General features: G+C 49.8%; 2 protein-coding genes across 4 annotated transcripts; one reads left to right on the top strand and one right to left on the bottom strand.

Moving 5' to 3' along the window:
- Positions 1 to 65: 65 nt before the first annotated feature.
- On the bottom strand, positions 66 to 10,357 carry ABCF2 (ATP binding cassette subfamily F member 2). Of its 3 annotated transcripts, none has more exons than XM_030490808.1 (15): positions 10,277 to 10,357; positions 9,754 to 9,922; positions 7,435 to 7,647; positions 6,330 to 6,512; positions 5,833 to 6,004; positions 5,590 to 5,685; positions 4,872 to 4,974; positions 4,692 to 4,787; positions 4,465 to 4,584; positions 3,710 to 3,799; positions 3,360 to 3,470; positions 3,049 to 3,111; positions 2,488 to 2,616; positions 1,462 to 1,665; positions 66 to 689 (listed from the first exon to the last, which is right to left on the bottom strand). In XM_030490808.1, exons 2-15 carry the CDS (start codon positions 9,905 to 9,907, stop codon positions 552 to 554), a joined length of 1,872 nt encoding a protein of 623 aa, XP_030346668.1. In that variant the 5' UTR covers positions 9,908 to 9,922; positions 10,277 to 10,357; the 3' UTR covers positions 66 to 551. The 3 variants fall into 3 exon arrangements, with proteins under 3 accessions (XP_030346668.1, XP_030346588.1, XP_030346750.1); XM_030490728.1 differs by lacking the exon at positions 10,277 to 10,357 and adding an exon at positions 10,173 to 10,243; XM_030490890.1 differs by lacking the exons at positions 3,049 to 3,111; positions 10,277 to 10,357 and adding an exon at positions 10,173 to 10,242.
- Positions 10,358 to 10,443: 86 nt separating this feature from the next.
- On the top strand, positions 10,444 to 15,506 carry CHPF2 (chondroitin polymerizing factor 2). Its single transcript, XM_030490604.1, has 4 exons — positions 10,444 to 11,079; positions 12,499 to 13,063; positions 13,511 to 13,693; positions 13,979 to 15,506. The coding sequence occupies exons 1-4, from the start codon at positions 10,805 to 10,807 to the stop codon at positions 15,239 to 15,241; spliced, it is 2,286 nt and encodes a 761-aa protein (XP_030346464.1). The 5' UTR covers positions 10,444 to 10,804; the 3' UTR covers positions 15,242 to 15,506.
- Positions 15,507 to 16,077: the final 571 nt, after the last annotated feature.

The following is a 16,077-nucleotide window of genomic DNA, read 5'->3' as shown; positions in this document are numbered from 1 at the left end:
TCACTTAAAACTCAGCACTAGCTGATTTGCCCCAGCATGCCCCAATAACTACTTTGGCTAGCAAGACAAGAAAAGAGTGTTCTTCCCTCTTTATTGACCAGTGGATTCTCAGGCAGATCTGTTAATTACACTGTTAAATAATAGTTAAAAACAAACCAAGGCCAGAGGAGTTTGAAGTGAAGTATCTAAACTGAAGCAGAAATTGCGAAGGAAGAGGCGGGAGAAGCTGGGCTGGGGTCTCCACTTCTGTATCACTGCAGCTCAGACACCCTAACTGCCACTGCCATGACCCCAGACCATTAGATTCCAAGGCCCGGCTCAGATGGGACATCATCTAAATATGGAAACGGTTGCCCAAACGTAGCCAGATCAGGAGACAAGAGATCTGTCCAGATACAGAGGTGCAAGGCAAGTCAAGGGGAAGCAGTATTGCAGCAATCCTAGAACACAGCCAGAGATAGCAGCAGAGTCCCATTCCAGTCGGCAGATGGGCGAGTCACATTGGCCACTGTCAGTCTCCACAGTGAGCACCTGACCGACTGCTCTAGAGCTCACATGTTGTGGGTCTTTTTGGTGAGCTGAGGATCTTCACCCACCAGCTTTGACTTGAGATGTTCCTTGTAGGCGAGGATGTCGCCTTGCCACTTTGTGATTGTCTGCTTCTCACAGACCCAGATCTCCTGTGCAACCTGAAAGCAAGCACACAAGCAGGAGGAGAGGTTTAGAGTGCAGCATTTAATAATTTTAGCAAAGTTATAAAATTATCCAAAATCTACTCTCTGAAGCCTGGTAAGAAAAGAGTTTAAACACTTTCACACTTCAACTACCAAAGAAAAATACCTGGAGTGAAATATCTTACCTGGTGTTTTCTGCATAATTTATACAAGATTCTAGGACTAAAAATCCTTGACCCCTCAACATTTCTTTTTTTGTTCATGGACTGAGGAGAAAAGCCTTTCCCGCTAAATTGGGAATTGATAAAGAAAAAAAAAAAAAGTAGTTCTTGACCTGAACTGGATGTAACACACTGAAAAACAAAATTATACCTGAAATTACAGACAAAGCTATAGCTGATAAATCAGCACTTGACATTTGTGTGTATGTGCAATTTCCTTTGCCTGTGCAGACTGAGTGACAAAAAACTGTGCTAGAACTACTCCAGTATCATTTAAGAACATCTAGGTAAGGCCTCCACAGTGTGTCATTATCGCTGTTTAACTTATTCTTTACTTCTAGGGTTTTGTTGGGGTTTTTTTGCCTCATTTTGTTTTTCCAGTACCTAACGTGTTCCTAGGCTAGCTGAGCAACTATTTTACAGGAACACGGCAAGGGAATCATGTCCAGAGATTTTTTTCACTCACACATCTTCCTGGGATGAGTAAGAGCCAGTCAGTTGAAAACACCTGGTTTAATTACTTAGAATGTTAGAAAGGTGCTCTGACAAAATTCACTACTTCTTACCTGTTGGATGAGTCTGAAGTCATGGCTGACGAGCATCATTCCTCCTTCAAAGTCATTGATAGCATCTGCCAGAGCATCTATTGTTTCTATGTCCAAGTGGTTGGTGGGCTCATCCAGGAAAAGCATGTGAGGATTCTGCCAGGCCAGCCACGCAAAGCACACACGACACTTCTGCCCATCAGAGAGGTTCCTAATGGGGCTCACCTAACAAACACAGACACTGTTTGCAGCTCTGCAGGAAAGCTTACAGATTACCACCCTGACCACAAGATACTCAGATCTCACTGTGTTTCTAGCAGCTACATGACACAACAGGACAAAGTTTTACACCTAGACTAAGCTTCTCTCACCAGCAGAACAATGGAATTCCAGAAACTTCTGAGAAGTGTCCATTGCAAGACCCAGCTTGTGGTAAAGGTTCCAAAGGGTAGTTAATTGAGGCCTGACTAGTGTTCATTGCATACTGACACAACCATAAAACTACTCTCAACTTGTGGAGTGAAAAATGGAGAACAATGTAAAAATCGATGCTGAATTGCAGTGATGAGGACAACTCCCATCATACATGTGATGCATGACATACAGGAGCATGTCATGTTTAGACTTAGAGCACCACTGGTGATCTTACCCTCTCTGAGCAAAGTGGTCCCCACTCCCAGTTGAAAACTCCCAGTTCTAGCATTTCTGCCTAGTATTCATCTCAGCAATAAGAAACAAACTAGTTCAAGTTACAATTAAAATATGCTTGAGTCTAGGTCCGTGTCACAACTTGTCTTCCCTTCACCTGGATTCTGAGTAGGTCACCCATTCCAACCCACATATTGCTGCAATGTGAAGGAAGTTCGTATGAGCCATGAGTTATTTTTAACTCCAGTTTCAAAAGCTGAGATAGAAGAAACATTTTGATGCTGTGGTGTGCTATGCTGCATACTGCATCACACTGTCAGACATCAATAGAGCAACAGAAAATGCCACAGCTTTACTTCCCTCATGAGCAAAAAGCAAACTTCAACCGCTCATACTCACCTGCTGTTTCCCTGTCAGACCATATCTGCCAATGATTTTCCTCATCTCCTCCTTCTCTTTGATCTCTGGGTAGCATTTCAGCATGTACTCCAGGGGCGAGAGGTCTAAGTCCAACTGCTCTTGCAAGTGCTGACAGAAGAAGAAAAGTCAGCTTCAGGCTACGCAGGCCATCCACTTCATGGCCAAAAGTATTTCCCTCCCTTATAGCCCTCTGGTACCAGCTAAGCAGAACACAAGAGCCAATAAACCCACTCACAGCATAGCCACTGTGCAAACTATTATGAAAGGAATCTCCATTTCAGGAGCAGGAGTCCTGCTTCAGAATAGCAGGCTTGTCCAAGCACAACGCAACCATCTCTCCCACAAAAGTTTAGAGGCTAAACAGAAAGGACCACAGCAAGCCTCTAGAGCCCATTCAGCCAATGGAACAGCTCCTTCCCCATCTCCAGGCGCAGAAGGGAAGCAGTGGGAGAGGCCTCAGAAATAGAGGGACAAAATTCCTCATTCCTGACAGCTTTTTCCTCAGCAATTCATGACCCTGGTGGCTGCTGTAGGAAATACCTGGTGGTATCTACCGATCTTCACATGTGAGTGCTTGCGAATCATCCCATCTGTGGGCAGCAGCTAGAAAAGGAAGATAAAAGCATTTCACCAGGAAATCCCTCCTTTGGCTGTAATGCCAGAAACACAGAATCCAGCCATCTCCACTGTGGCACAGAGGAGGCAGCCCGCACAGATAATGTGAGATACTGCAGCAAGATCTTAGAACTTCCAAGGCCTGACTGGAGTGCTCTGGCAAATAAATGCAGCTTCATTGAAGACTACCCCAAGAATCAAGGTCCAGAACAGGGTAAACAATGTAGGGAGCATACCTCTCCTGTGAGCAGTTTCAGCAGTGTTGACTTTCCGGCTCCATTGGGTCCAACAAGAGCTACACGGGTATCCAGGTCAATCCCAAACTCCAGATTATTATAGATCCATGGCTGCAAAACACAAAAATAATGACACATATTATGCTTTTCCACTACTACCCAGAACCTCCATGCTCCACCTCTAATGCTCTGTCCTCAGAAGAATAAGCATTAACGCTGCCAAGAAGTTTGATCCACTAGTCATACATGCTGCAGCCTGATCAGAAAGCTTAGCCAAAAGCCTTACACTCCCAAACAAGGCAGGGATACAAGAAATCTCCATACAACCCATGCACACTCCCCATACTTACCCCATCCTTAGTGTATCTGAAGCTGACATTCTGCACCATGATGACAGGAGGAGGGATTTTCCCACAGGACGGGAAATAGAATGACAAAGTCTGTTAACACAGAAAATCCACTTGTTAGAGACCCTGGAGCACAAGACAACCCAGTTATTCTGGTAGAACTATGCCTCACTACAAATATCACCTGTAGACCAAGGCACCAGACTGTGACTTTTTATGAGCCCCTCTAGCAACCCAGATTTATTCTGATTAGTTGCTTCAAGCTCACCTACTGGATAGGAGTCCCTGTTTTTTTCCACTTGAAGCAAATGTGGGCTTGTTCTCTTCAAACAAGTAGGAGTTGCTCTGAGCATCCTCCCCCATCTTCTCCAACCCTCAGACATTCATTTCTGATTTCTATGTCTGCAAAATAGCTTTATTGATATGACAAATCCCCTTCTCTCCCCTAGAAAATTACTCCTCCTCTTCAGCATTACACTATCTTCAGTACAGTCATCCTTGGCATCGGGAAGGGTATATCACTCTTGCTCCCAGTTATGCCAGCCATTCCCGGTCTCATAGAATCATAGAATGGTTTGGGCTGGAAGGGACCTTAATGTTCATCTAGTTCCAACTCCTCTGCCACGGGCAGGGACACCTTCCACTAGACCAGGTTGCTCGAAGCCACATCCAACTTGGACTCACCTAAAGATCTATGGGCTTATCTAGCCCATGTTTCCAATACTGATCTCCAGATGCAATTCCATGTCTGATCCTACCTTATCATTCACAACTCTTTCTGTCAAGCCAGCAGCCATCATTTTTTGAAGGGTCTTCTCTTTGCTCTGAGCTTGCCTGGCCAACTTCGCACTACCATGACCAAATCGTGCAATGTAATTCTGCAACAAAACATGGAATTAGCTGAAAGCCACAATAACAAGGTTGAGGAGGTGCAGGGATGCCCACCTGCATGGTTAGAAAGATGTTCATGCAGCTAGGCAGATACCTTCATATGGGCAATCTGATCTTGCTCCCAGTGGAATCGCTTCATTTGATTTTCTTCTAGTTCCAAGCGCGTCTTTACATACTGATCATAGTTTCCCTAGAAGGAGACCATAGAACACAAGACACGTCCAGAAAACAGCTCCTCTGTTTTTTCCAGTTGCACAGAGAACTGTTTACTCACCGTGTAGTACTTCAGTTTGCGGTTGTGCATGTGGATTATGTTGGTGCAGACACCATTCAAGAAGTCCTGGGAATGGGATATCAGCACAAGGATCCGCTTGAACCTATGGCACCACATAAATTATTAATTTTAGACTAAGGTAGGAAAATAATTCTTGCTTGTTGGTCCTGATGGCGACAAAGGATTTACAATCACCAGATCTCTCTTGCCTACAACTGGATTTAGAATAAAATGATAACAGCTTTGGAGATGCTCTGGGAAATTTGGAGTAAAGCAGCTACAACCAGCTGCAGTTTGCAAATACTACAAACATCTTTCATTGTGTTAAAACACTCCTCACCATAAGACAGTCCTTGCCCATGTTCACAAAGAGACAAGAGCTGGCCGCCCATGTGGTAGATGACTACTGCTACTGATGCAACTGATCCCACTGGCATCACACACAAAACCTCTGCTGTTTATTTTCACCTTGGTACAGATTATCATCTATCAGGCACACTATGACTGGCTCTGCTCCAAATCTGTAAAATCTGTATCAAGAACCCTTCCATAGATAAATGTAGCAACAAGCATAAAAAGGTGTCTCTGGTATTGCAATAGAGTTAATTACATAGCCACGAGAACTATAGACAGTTATTCCTGTAGCGCTTGCTCATGTGTGGACAAGATGTTCCAGCTGAAAAGCACGACACGAAGCAGCAAACTCCTCCATGCTTACGTTTTCAGCTCTTCCTCCAACCACACACAGGCATCCAGGTCAAGGTGGTTTGTGGGCTCATCTAGCAGCAGCATGAAAGGCCGAATGAAGAGGGCTCTGAAAAGAGAGGGCAGATGTGTGTAGGGTAAATGCAGGTAACCCAAAGCCTCTCAGCTCCAAGTTCTGAGAACTGTGTATATGGCTCTACAGAGCCAGGAGCAGGCAGGCAATCTCCCAGGAGGCAGCAGGCAGTATAACACTCACCTAGCAAGAGCCACCCTCATTCGCCAGCCACCACTGAAGTCCTTCAGCTTCTTCCTCTGCATGGCTGGGGTGAACCCCAAACCGTGAAGGATACGTGAGGCTCGTGCTTCTGCCTTGTCAGCATCCAGCTCCTCCAGACGTTCATATAACTCCAAGAGTTTCTCACACTCCGCTGAAAGAGAGCCTGACTGTCAGCACTTCTACCAATAAAGGGCTCTCAGCTGCATCTCTATACATGTAGGAAAGCTCATAGTCCATCTGCCTTACTACTATTCAGCCCCCTCCATTCCCAAGCCTGAGACACTTCTTAAGAACCTGCATAGAATAATTTCATCCAAATAAGTGTAATCTTACAGAACTTTTCAACTAGTACAGGGCAGCTGGGGGAAACAGGTACTGTAACATGTAAAAACTCTGTAAAGGATCCCAAATAAAACATTTTCTTCCCTGGGGAGGGAAATGGAGGAAATGTCCCTTAGGACTCAAAGAAGCTTTACCATCTTCATGAGCTAGACGTTCTGCTTCTCGTTCTAACATGGCCCTCTCTGTATCCACCTCCATCACACACTGTAAAGGGGTCTTGTCACTGGGAGGCATCTCTCGGGTCAGGTGATAGATGTCAATATGCTCTGGGATGGGCACTTCTCGTTTCCCAATAGCTGACAAAAGCATGGATTTCCCTGTGTGCAAACAGACACTCCAAAATTAATTGTTCGATTCATTGAGTTACAATGTCACAGAGAAACAAACGAGGTGCAGTCAGACCCCCTTGATTGCCTCCCTTTCCAACTCCAAAAAACTCTTGGGAATTTCTTGCCCAAGAGGCCAGAAGAACTGGAGACACAGCAGAGCTTACTGCCTCACTGTTTACAGCCTGTCATGGCTGCCCTCCCAGCAAAGGCTCACCACCCCAAGGACAGGACTGAGACATGAAGAAGCTCTTTGGAAACCACTGCAGTTCAGCCCTTGCCTGGATTTAAGGAACTTTATCTCTGCTGTATTTTCCCTGCTGTCTAGCTAGGTCTGACATCTTTTAGCAGGACCCCAGAATCTAAAGACTTCTAACACAAAGGAAAGTAATGTACTCATCACTGGAGAGCCTAAGGGCTTTTCTGAAAGTTAAACCAGCTGGTCACTCTTACTAGCTCTTCTTCAATTACTCCCATATTCTCCATCTCTCCATGCAGAGCACTGCCTTCTTCAGGGCATAGTACAGTTGTTTTCCCATTAAGGCCAAACCACACACTCATACTGTGCAAGTTCTTTGACCAATAGCATCAGCATTGGGTTTACTGACACTGCCAAACAAATCCTGCACACAGGAATCAGACAGATTCACAAAGCCCAGACATCTCACCCAACTCTCCACAGAAACAAGTTCAAATACACAGTCCAAAGCCAGAATGCAACCTCATACTTCCACCAGCATCCTAGCAATTCCTCTTCCTGGGTGGGGAGATGGGAGAATGGAAACTGCTGTGTCCCAGCCATGACTGCCTAACTACCTGCTTTCTGGTTTCCAGCATTTATAACGAGCTTCTCAGCAGTATGGCATCTTCCCCAAGCTCCAAAAAGCCCATGGCACTGTGCCCCACAGCTTACCAATCCCATTGAGTCCAATGAGGCCGTAGCGCCTCCCGGAGTTCAGCTCGAGTTTTGTATCGCTGAGCAGCTCCTGGCCATGGAAGGTCAGCGAGAGGTTAATGATGTGCACATCAGTACTGTTGGGATGGGAGGCCAGCACTCCTGTCACGGCACGGGCAGCGGCTTTCTTTAATTCAAAGTCCTCCAGTTCCTTTGTAAGAGCATCCACCTCTATATGCAGAGACAGACCTGAAGTGTTACCGATTTACCAACACAAGGGAAGCCAATAGGCCCAGGATCACAAAAAGAATTCTCATGCCCCCATTTCTACAGAAATGTTGAGGAGGTTCAGATGTAATTACAGTTTTTCAGCTTAGCAGACGGATATAGATGGTATATCAGGAACTTCCACCTGCTCTCTAAATAAAATATGACCAATAGAACTAAGTGAGCAGCCAGAACAGCCAGCATGTTATCCAAATATGCTGGGACTAACCCCCACTGCTGGAAGGACTGGGGTGGGAGAAGAACTTACTAAGTATTGCTTTGCAAGCTTAAGGAAAGGGCTGGCCAAAAGAAAACTTGGCTAGGAAATAAATGAAGGGAAAGCTGAGAGGATGAAAAAAGCAGCAGCATTGGAACATGTCCTACCAATTTTTTTTAGAAGCTAGAATGTCCATATGCATGCCCCCATCTTCCTTTCCTCCTACAGTATACAAATCTTTCCTTTCCTTCAGTTGCTGCCCTGAGTTACAGACCAATTTTCATGCCTTGGTGAGACACTGCCATTTGAAGAAGAAAAGGGCACTGAGGATCTCAGCAATACTCCAGCTGCCCAGAGATGAGACCTGGGGTCCAGATAGTTTGTGTTGAGGCCAGTGAAGAAGAGCACTTTGGCTGTTAGCATCCAGCACTCCTGGCAGAACCACTCACTCAGCAAAATCACTATTATCAAGTGCCTTAACCAAGGAGCAGAACCGTCAGCCACACTGATACAGGACCCTCTGAAAGCACGGGCAATGCAGGCAGACCACTTACATAAAGAAGCAAACCAGATGAGCACACCACAATCCTTGACTGCCAACCTCTGCTCTTCAGCAGCCTGACCCACCAGCTCTTGTCCCGCCTGCCCTGACCGGTGCCGCCGGCCGTCTCCCTTCACCGGGGCGGCCCTGTCCGGAGCAGCGGCCGGGAGGGGGACGGGAGAGCCCGGCCGCTGCTCCCCAGCCCCACCAATAGGAAAGCGGTATGCAGATGAGCCGCGGCAACCGCCGGTATTGGCCGGCTCGGTCCGGGCGGGCCCGAGTCCCCGCCCGCAGCCGGCGGCGCCGGGATCGGGCCGGAGTCGTGCCAGGCATCGGCTGGGTCTAGCCCTTGATTCGGGATCGCCAGTACCAATGCTCTGGAGTCTGCCTGGGGACCAGGGGGGCGCTCGGCAAGGAAAGGAGCCCTCGGGAGTGCCCTGGGTCTGTGTCGCATGCCATGCCTCCCGAAACAACGCACCGTGAGCTGAGCCCGAGAAAAACCCGTGTGTCCAATGGCCTGCTGGTTACCGCGTGGACTAAGTACGGCCAGAAAATAAGCTCTCTCTGTAAGCTTTCCCTTGGCTGTTTCCTTTACGGAGGTCAGCATCTCTTTGTTGACAAAGGCCTTTTCATTAAGGTAGCCAGGCTCTTAGTTTCTGCAAACCAGGTGTGTCCCAGAGAAAGATGAATAGAGGGTCACAGCAGTATCACTAAGAACAGTGAAAATTCAGACACTACAATGGTTCCTGCCACAGGAAAAAAAACAACAACAACGAAAAAAAAAAGCATCAAAGCCAAACACTCCCCCCTCCCCAAAAAAAACCCCAACAAACCACAACCCTCCAAACTAAACTACAAACCCCACAAAACCAAAGCCAAACAGGTCTGGGCATCAAGTACGAGAGATCAGGACAGTGTCTCCTTGAGAGGGAAGAGACATCATCGACATCCTCTACCCTGCAAGCCTCAAGCAAGGGCCTGGGGAACCCTTCACTGCGCAGTTCATGGAGAGCCACCACCAACTGCCGGAGGTGTCCCGCCGGCTCAAGGAGAGCGCGGCCCCAACAGCGGACGCCGCCGCTGCCCCAGCACAGGCAGCAGCCCGCGCCCGTGGGGTACTTCGTATGGAAAGGAGCCGATACCCCAGTTCACTGAGCCCTGGGCACAACCGCATGCGTCCGCCGGGACGCTCCCGGCACCAGAACGCCCGCGGCTGCCGGGCTGACCCCACCGGCGGCGGGGGCAGTGTCGGGGTTCCCATGGGGCGCACCCGGAGCAGTGGGGCTGCCGTTACGGCGGGGCCGCCTCTCACCTGGCAGCGACGTTCCGTTGGCCTCCGGGGGCCGGACCTCCTGCGGCTCCGTCCCGGCATCGCCGTTCTCCTCTGGGGCGCGGCGCGGCCGCTGCCGGGCCTTGGCCGCCTCCTTCTTCTTGGCCGCCTTCTTCTTGGCCAGGTCCGAGGGCATGGCGCGGCGGAGGGGCTGCGGCGGAGGTGCGACAGCCGCCGTTAGGCCGCGCCGGCCCGCACCGGGTCGCCCCGCCCCCGTTCCCCGCCCCGGCTCGGAGCACGCGGCGCCGCCGGGCCCGGCCGCTGTCTGCCGGCCCGGCCGCTGCGCTGCCCTCGCCGCGCCGCGCCGCGCCGCCCAACCCAGCCCGCCCGGCCCGGCCCGGCCCACTCCTCCTTCCCACCCCCCGGACCCCAACCGCCGCGCCGCGAGGCCCGGCCCGCACCGGCTGGTCCGCGCTTTCCTTCTGTCGCAACGGGACAGCTGCTACCGCGTGCGCACGCCCCGCCCACCCCCGGAACAGCGGCCAATCGGAGCGCGAAGTGTCACCCAAGCCGGGAGCACCGCGGCTGCTCTGGGAAGCGGAGTCCGCGCTCGCTCTGTCCGCCGAGCAAGAACGCGGCGCGCCGGCGGCTCCCGCGCACTGCACCTCCCGACGTGCACCGCCCCTGGGCCCGCCCCCGGCACACCCCGCGCCTGCCGGCGGCTGACGTCATCACGCGGGGAGTGGTCTCGCGGTACCATAGAGGCGAGGGCACTACGGAGAGCGTAAAGGGGAAGCGGAAGCGCGCGCGGGTCGCGATGAGGCGGCTGAGGTGGCAGCGGTTGGAGCGCGGCCGGGCGGGACCCGCTGCTTCCCCCCGCGCTCCCGGCACGGACACACCGGCTGCCGCCGGCCTGCGGGTGAGGGAGCCCCGGCGCCGCTGACCCGCGCCGCCCGAACGTCCCGCGCCGGAGATGTCGTGCGGCCGCCCGCTTCCAGAGCGCTGGAGCGGCCCCGTGAGCCCGCCCCGGCCGTAGCGGGACTGCGGCCGCCGTCGCTCGGACCACCCCGCGGCTGGACACCGCCTCGCCGCCATGCGCCTGGCTGCGCTGCTGGCCGCGCTGCGGCCCGTGCTGCCGCTCGTCCTGGGCCTCTCCCTCGGCTGCAGCCTGAGCCTGCTGCGCGCTTCCTGGAGCCAGAGCGGTGGTGAGGACCAGTGCCTGGGGGGGATCGGCCGCCCCGGGCCCCTCGCCGGCGGAGTCCGTCCGGAAGCAGCAGATGGAAGGCTGGGCCCGGGCCATGAGGACTTCAGGCCTAGGATTGTTCCGTACTACAGAGACCCCAACAAGCCTTATAAAAAAGTGCTCAGGTAAAATCTGTTCTTTTGGCCAGGCTTTCCTGCAAAGAGAATAATCACATATGGGTGGTATTGAGGGTTCTAAACCTTCCAGTGACTTAACACGTTCAAGGTGGGATATGCTATTTGAGTATCTTATGTAGTAACAGCTTCATGCAACAAGGCAACGGTTGAGATGGTTTCCTGAGGGGTGCAAGAGAAGTGTTTATAGAAGCTATTAAAATACAGGAACAAAACACCCAAGAAGATTGAGAATATTTTTTCTTTTATTGCTTATATCTAATAGAGCATATTAAATTATTCTCCAAAACTTTTTAAACCAGTCAATTAGGAGAATGTTGAGCTATTAATAATATGTAACTTGCAAGTGGTTAGCTCTGTACTTTTCTTTTTTTTTAGTTTGTTTTAATTACACTAGCAGTTTCCTAGCTTGGATAAATGATGTGCGAATGTAGTTTCCTTGAAGGAAGCAAGTGTTTTTACAAAATATGATTTTTACTAGTGAGTCATCTCTTAAAGCTCTACTTCTAGGCTTAACTGTTTCACCACTGATAGACTCCAGCAGATAAAGACTTATCCTAAGTTATGCAAACATCATGAGATTCAACAAACAAAGAGCAAGGTCCTGCACCTGAGTCAGGGCAATCCCAGGCACAGCTACAGTTGGGTGGAGAAGAGATTCAGAGCAGCCCTGCGGAGAAGGTCTTGGGGGTGTTGGTCAGTGATAAGCTCACCATGAGCCGGCTTCAGTGTGCGCTCGCAGCCCAGAAAGTCAACCGTATCCAGGGCCACATCAAAAGAAGCATGACCAGTAGGTCAAAGGAGGTGATCCTGACCCTCTGCTCTGCTCTTGTGAGACCTCACTTGGAGTATGATATGCACTTCTAGTATCCTCAACGTAAGAAGGACACGGAACTGTTGGAACAGTCCAGAGGAGGGCCACGAGGATGACAAGAGGGCTGGAGCACCTCCCGTATGAAGACAGGCTGAGAAAGTTGGGGCTCTTCAGCCTGGAGAAGAGAAGGCTGCGTGGAGAGCTCATAGCAGCCTTCGAGTATGTGAAGGGGGCCTACAAGGATGCCAGAGACAGACTCTTCATCAGGGAGTACAGTGATAGCACAAGGAGTGATGGGTTCAAACTGAAGCAGGGGAGTTTTAGGTTGGATATAAGGAAGAAATTATTTACTGTGAGAGTGGTGAGGCATCGAAACAGCATGTCCAAGGAAGTTGTGAATGCTCCATCCCTGGAAGTGTTCAAGGCCAGGTTGGACGGGGCTTGGGGCAACCTGGTCTAGTGGGAGATGTGCCTCCTGCTAGATTGGAACTAGATGATCTTAAGGTCCTTTCCAACCCAAACCATTCTCTGATTCTTTAAGTCTTTGATTTTTGCCATGCAGCTGTTTGCCATGTAGGTGTTTCCTTCCATTACAGAACTCGTTACATCCAGACAGAATTGGGATTCCATGAAAGACTCTTTGTGGCTGTGCTGACCTCCAAGGCTACCCTGAATACGTTGGCAGTGGCAGTGAACAAGACAGTTGCCCATCACTTCTCACGCCTGCTGTACTTCACAGGGTTGCGCAGTGCCAAGGTGCCTCATGGCATGGTGCTGGTAGCCCATGGGGATGAGCGTCCCATTTGGCTCATGTATGAGACCATGAACTATATCCATCAGCATTTTGGTTCTGACTATGACTGGTTCTACATCATGCAGGATGACACCTATGCCCAGGCCGAACAGGTCAAGGCTATGGTGACACACCTAAGTATTAACCAAGATGTCTATCTGGGACGAGCAGAGGAGTTTATCGGGGGGGATGAGCAGGCCCGCTATTGTCATGGTGGCTTTGGCTACCTGATCTCCCGCAGCCTGCTGCTTAAGCTCCATCCACACCTGGACAGCTGTCGCAATGAGATCCTTAGTGTGCGGCCAGATGAGTGGCTGGGACGGTGCATCATCGACTTCCTTGGCATCACGTGTGTTTCCCAGCTCCAGGTACTACTTCCCTTCTTGGGGCATTGTGTTAGCTAAGCCTGACAGAACCCATACTGTTACTAGTTCCCTCCTGCATAGCAAAGGGACCTTTCTGTAAGCCTCTAATGTGAGTTGGAGGAAGAAAGGGCTGTGTTGTATGGCAGCACTGGAGAGAGACCCATAATCAAAGCTGAGATGTTGTGGGAGAGAGAACGCGTACATTAATTTTCAGCCTCCTAGCAAATGCTAATCCCCAGGTTTTTTGGAGGTTGGATAAGGGGCAATTGGTACCAAGAAGCAAGTGAGCATGTAGTATGGGGGGTGAGGGGAGAAGACAACTCTGACATTTATGTCTCTGGGTGCTGCAGTCAGCATGGAAAGAGGGGCAAATGCATGTATGGGATGAGAGAATGCTTCTCTGTGAACTTGAGTTCCATGCCAGTCTTTTCTGGCTCTTGTCCACTTCAGGGCCAGAATTATCACACCTATGAACTGGCCAAAAATACTGAGCCAGAGAAGGAGGAAGAAGAGGAGTTCCAAGCAGCTCTTGCTGTGCACCCTGTTTCTGACGTGACCTTGATGTACCGGCTGCACAAGCACTTCAGCAGGATCCAGCTTGACAGAGCCTACCAGGAGATCCAGGACCTCCAGGTAGGTGGTGAGGGATATCTGCAGACTCCTTGACCAAACAGGTCTCCTTTTCTTTCAACATAGTGAAGGAAGAGTATCCCTTCTGGTTGTAGGTGACTGTCAGCCAGACAAAGGATATAGTCCTGCGTCTCAGAAATAGCACTTCTGACACCATGTTATCCAAAACTGCTGGTGTGATACTACCAAGATACAGTTCTAGGTGATGAGGCAGGCCTGGGTGGGTGGGAGGTGGACTGGACTTCTTTGTGAGTGGTAGGGATCAGTATGCATTCTCTCTTTGCACAGATGCAGATCAGGAACCTGACATCATTGACCCCTTCAGGTGAGGTGGGCTTGACTTGGCCTGTGGGCATTAATGCCCCCTTTCTTCCAAAGTCACGTTTTGAGGTAATCAGCTGGGACTACTTCACCGAGCAGCACCTCTTCTCCTGTCCTGATGGCTCCCCCAAGTGTGAACTCTCTGGAGCCAGCAAAGCAGATGTCAGTGAAATCATTGAGTCTGCACTCGAGCAACTTAACAGTCGCTACCAGCCTCTGCTCCGCTTCAGCAAGCGGCAGTTGCTGAATGGTTATCGGCGTTTTGACCCTACACGGGGCATGGAATATATGCTGGACCTACTGCTGGAGGCAGTGACCCAAAAGGGCCACAGTCATGTTCTAGCCAAACGAGTAAGCTTGGTGCGGCCCTTGAGTAAGGTGGAAATTATTCCCATGCCATATGTGACAGAGGCCACACGGGTGCAACTGGTGCTTCCCTTGACAGTGCAGGACCTGGATTTTGTGGCAAACTTCCTGGATATGTTTGCTATGAACACACTGGACACACATGATAATGCCTTGCTGACTTTGCTTTTTATCTACCATCCCTATGATGCCCAGCGTGTCAATCAGGTGGATGTTTTTGCTGGAGTCAAAGCCATGGTAGGAGAGCTGGAGAAACGCTATGCAGAAGTTAAAATCCCCTGGATTAGTGTTAAAACTGCGGTGCCATCGCAAGTGAAACTCATGGATATAGTCTCAAAGAAGCACCCTGTGGATACACTGTTCTTCTTGGCCAGTGTCTGGACAGAAATCAACATGGAGTTCCTGAATCGCTGCCGCATGAATACTATCAGCAATTGGCAGGTCTTTTTCCCAGTGCACTTCCAAGAGTTCAACCCTGCATTGGTGTACCGTGGTGAGCAGACTGCTTCCTCCAGCACTGACTTCCTGAGGGATGGACATTTTGACAGGCATTCCTTTGCTGAGGCTTGCTTTTATAATTCTGACTACATGACAGCACGTACCAAGCTAGCAGCTGATATCCTAGACCGAGATGAGGTGCTGGAGAGCATGGAGGTATTTGATGTCTTCCTCCACTATTCTGGTCTGCACCTATTCAGGGCTGTAGAGCCAGGGTTAGTGCAGAAATATGCACTGAGGAGCTGCAATCCCCGGCTTAGTGAGGAGTTATACCACCGCTGCGTGCTTAGTAACTTGGAAGGACTTGCATCCCGCTCACATTTAGCCATGGCCCTCTTTGAGCAGGAGCAGGCCAACAGCACTTGAGAGACTAGAAACATCAAGAGCTTCTCAGCACCTTAACACTTGGCACTTTCCATCCCCTTCCCAGCCTTGCCATGGGTGAAGGGCATGTGCTGTCCAGGGAGGAGGAGGAGGACTTTCCCAGCCCTGCTCTGAGGCACAGGCATGGGCTGCAGAGAGGCTGTTTCTCTGAGGGGTTTGTGTTGGTTGTTTTTTGACTTGTTTTTGGTTTGTTGGTTTGTTGTTTTTATTTCCTGGGTTTTGAATAAATAAGTTTCTTTCCAGGCAGGCTCATGTGGTTACTTATAAACTTTATAGTGTCTGGGATGAGAGCGTAAAACAAGCTGTAGAGTTGACTTTACTTTAAACCACACAATTCTGCTGAGCAGTGCAGAGATAGTGAATATGAGCTACGTACTGGAACAAAGTTACCTCTGCTATGCTACTCTCAGTGCTGTTGTTGCATGCTCGTGTGTTTGTATCTTCATGTTTTCATTTTTCAGGGAGGCGTAAACACAGCTTGTCTAGTTTACTGCTGGACAGAGGTATTCAATGCACTTTCACTTTGCTGTTTGGCTTTTTCACAGCTGCGAAACATTCATTTTGTTGCATCATCTGGAAAGGTGAAGGAACAGAAAATTCCCTTTGATATGTGCCAAGCTTGCTTCAGTTGGACTGAGCGCTGTGGTTGCAGTGTGCTTGACCTGGGTTCAGCAACCAGGAATTGTCTCAAGTTCTGCAGATTGAGCAAAGTGTTATCCCTGAAAATAACAGATATGTTACTTCCTATCACAGGTGCCATGGCTAGCAGATTTAACAGTTCAGCTTCAGTTTGATGACCTGTTAAGTCCTGCACCTAT

Source organism: Strigops habroptila, chromosome 1 (assembly GCF_004027225.2).
Source record: "Strigops habroptila isolate Jane chromosome 1, bStrHab1.2.pri, whole genome shotgun sequence".
Classification (NCBI taxonomy): Eukaryota; Metazoa; Chordata; class Aves; order Psittaciformes; family Psittacidae; genus Strigops; species Strigops habroptila.
This window is presented reverse-complemented; position numbering and strand designations above follow the sequence as displayed.

Excerpts from the sequence above, each read along its gene's own strand:
- ABCF2 (XM_030490808.1), bottom strand. The coding sequence starts at position 9,907 with ATGCCCTCGGACCTGGCCAAGAAGAAGGCGGCCAAGAAGAAGGAGGCG. Across the intron at positions 6,005-6,329 it reads ACGTCTAGCTCATGAAGATG|CGGAGTGTGAGAAACTCTTG; the intron begins GTAAAGCTTCTT and ends GCTCTCTTTCAG. Across the intron at positions 690-1,461 it reads ACTTCAGACTCATCCAACAG|GTTGCACAGGAGATCTGGGT; the intron begins GTAAGAAGTAGT and ends GCTTGCTTTCAG.
- CHPF2 (XM_030490604.1), top strand. The coding sequence starts at position 10,805 with ATGCGCCTGGCTGCGCTGCTGGCCGCGCTGCGGCCCGTGCTGCCGCTC. Across the intron at positions 13,064-13,510 it reads CGTGTGTTTCCCAGCTCCAG|GGCCAGAATTATCACACCTA; the intron begins GTACTACTTCCC and ends TGTCCACTTCAG. Across the intron at positions 13,694-13,978 it reads AGGAGATCCAGGACCTCCAG|ATGCAGATCAGGAACCTGAC; the intron begins GTAGGTGGTGAG and ends CTCTTTGCACAG.